Genomic DNA, 1,618 nt, shown 5'->3' with positions numbered 1-1,618 from the left:
AAAAATATCTAAAGAAATATTTTCAGTATTATACAAAGTCACCCACGCAAAATGACAAGCACAGTCCTAATATGGAAAACACTATACTTTCATTGTTTTAATTCTATTTCTTCTGGGGAAAACAATAATAAAATCAAATTAAGGTGAATAACATTAAATATTCAAGCAATACCTTTTGGGAATACTACATCAACATTTGATATAAATGCTTTAAATAATGTTGGACATCTCAGGAATGTCTGCAAGTTTGTTGTAAGACTTGAAAGTTTATGGACCAGGTCTTGGGAAGAAAAATTTGAAGTAAACTACTGAAGGTGTTGAGGTGAAACAAATACACAGATATACAAAAACAAGCTTATAGGTGTTTTGGGAATGCAATACATTAGTCATGTCATTTAGATGGCATCCGCTTAATTCTGGACTTACTGATCCATCAAGGACAAGAGGCTTCTCTGGCTGAGGAGTCTTCCCAGAGCTCTCTTCATGTCCTTGTTCCTCAGGCTGTATATGAAGGGGTTCAGCATGGGGGTGACCACAGTGTACATCACAGAGGCAATCATGCTTCCCCGGGAAGAATCAGTCACAGTGGAACTGAGATAAACGCTAAGTGCTGTTCCATAGAACAAGCAGACCACACAGAGGTGAGACCCACAGGTGGAAAATGCCTTATACTTGCTCACAATGGAGGACATTCTCAGTAAGGAGGAGACAATCTGAGAGTAGGAGAAGAGAATTCCAGTCACAGGAAACACACACAGCAGGGCAGTAGCCACATACATACAGATGGTATTGATGAGGGTATTGGAACTGGCCACCTTGAGAACCTGAGCTAATTCACAGAAGAAATGTGGGATTTCAGTTCCTACAGAGAAGGTCAGTCGCATCATCAGTAGAAGGTGGAGCATGGACACACAGAACATGATTAGCCAGGACAGAAGGACTAGGAGGCCACAGAAGTGAGGGTTCATGATGACTGTGTAGTTTAGGGGGTGACAGATGGCCACATAGCGATCATATGCCATTAAAGTCAGTAGGAAATTATCCATTCCAACAAAGATCATAAATAAATATACCTGAGTGAGGCACTGTCTGTAAGAAATATCTTTGTTGTGTATGTGAATGTTATCCAGCATCTTAGGAACTGTGGTGGAGGTAAAACAGATGTCAACAAAGGACAGGTTGGAGAGGAAGAAGTACATGGGGTTGTGGAGGTGAGAGTCAGAACCAACAGCCAGGATGATGAGCAGGTTCCCAAGCACTGTCACCAGGTATATGGACAGGAATAGCCCAAAGAGGATGGACTGCAGTTCAGGGTCATCTGAGAGACCCAGGAGAATGAATTGTGTTCCTCTTGTGTGGTTTTCTGCTTCCATGTCACCGGTATAACTTCTGGGATGGGGGCAAAATATAATAATCCTATAAAAACTAAAGGACAAAATAAAGATTTAAAAAATAGTATGGAGATATAGCTCAGTGGCAGAGTGTATGCCTAGCATGTGCAAGGACATGGGTTCTATGCTCTGTACCATATGCTAAAAAAACAATTTATGTTCTCCACAACAAGATAGTTGATACTGCGAGTGGCAAAAGATTAATAAATTAAACACAGAGAAACATC

General features: G+C 40.7%; 1 protein-coding gene across 1 annotated transcript; it reads right to left on the bottom strand.

The window, feature by feature from the left end:
• Positions 1-422: 422 nt before the first annotated feature.
• LOC109674649 (olfactory receptor 7D4-like) lies at positions 423-1,386 on the bottom strand. The gene has a single exon (XM_020151589.2). The coding sequence runs from the start codon at positions 1,371-1,373 to the stop codon at positions 423-425; it is 951 nt and encodes a 316-aa protein (XP_020007178.1). The 5' UTR covers positions 1,374-1,386.
• Between the last annotated feature and the right edge of the window lie 232 nt (positions 1,387-1,618).

The sequence above is a fragment of the Castor canadensis genome, chromosome 14 (assembly GCF_047511655.1).
Source record: "Castor canadensis chromosome 14, mCasCan1.hap1v2, whole genome shotgun sequence".
Taxonomy (NCBI): domain Eukaryota; kingdom Metazoa; phylum Chordata; class Mammalia; order Rodentia; family Castoridae; genus Castor; species Castor canadensis.
The sequence above is the reverse complement of the archived record's forward strand: the minus strand, read 5'-3'. Positions and strand labels throughout refer to the sequence as shown.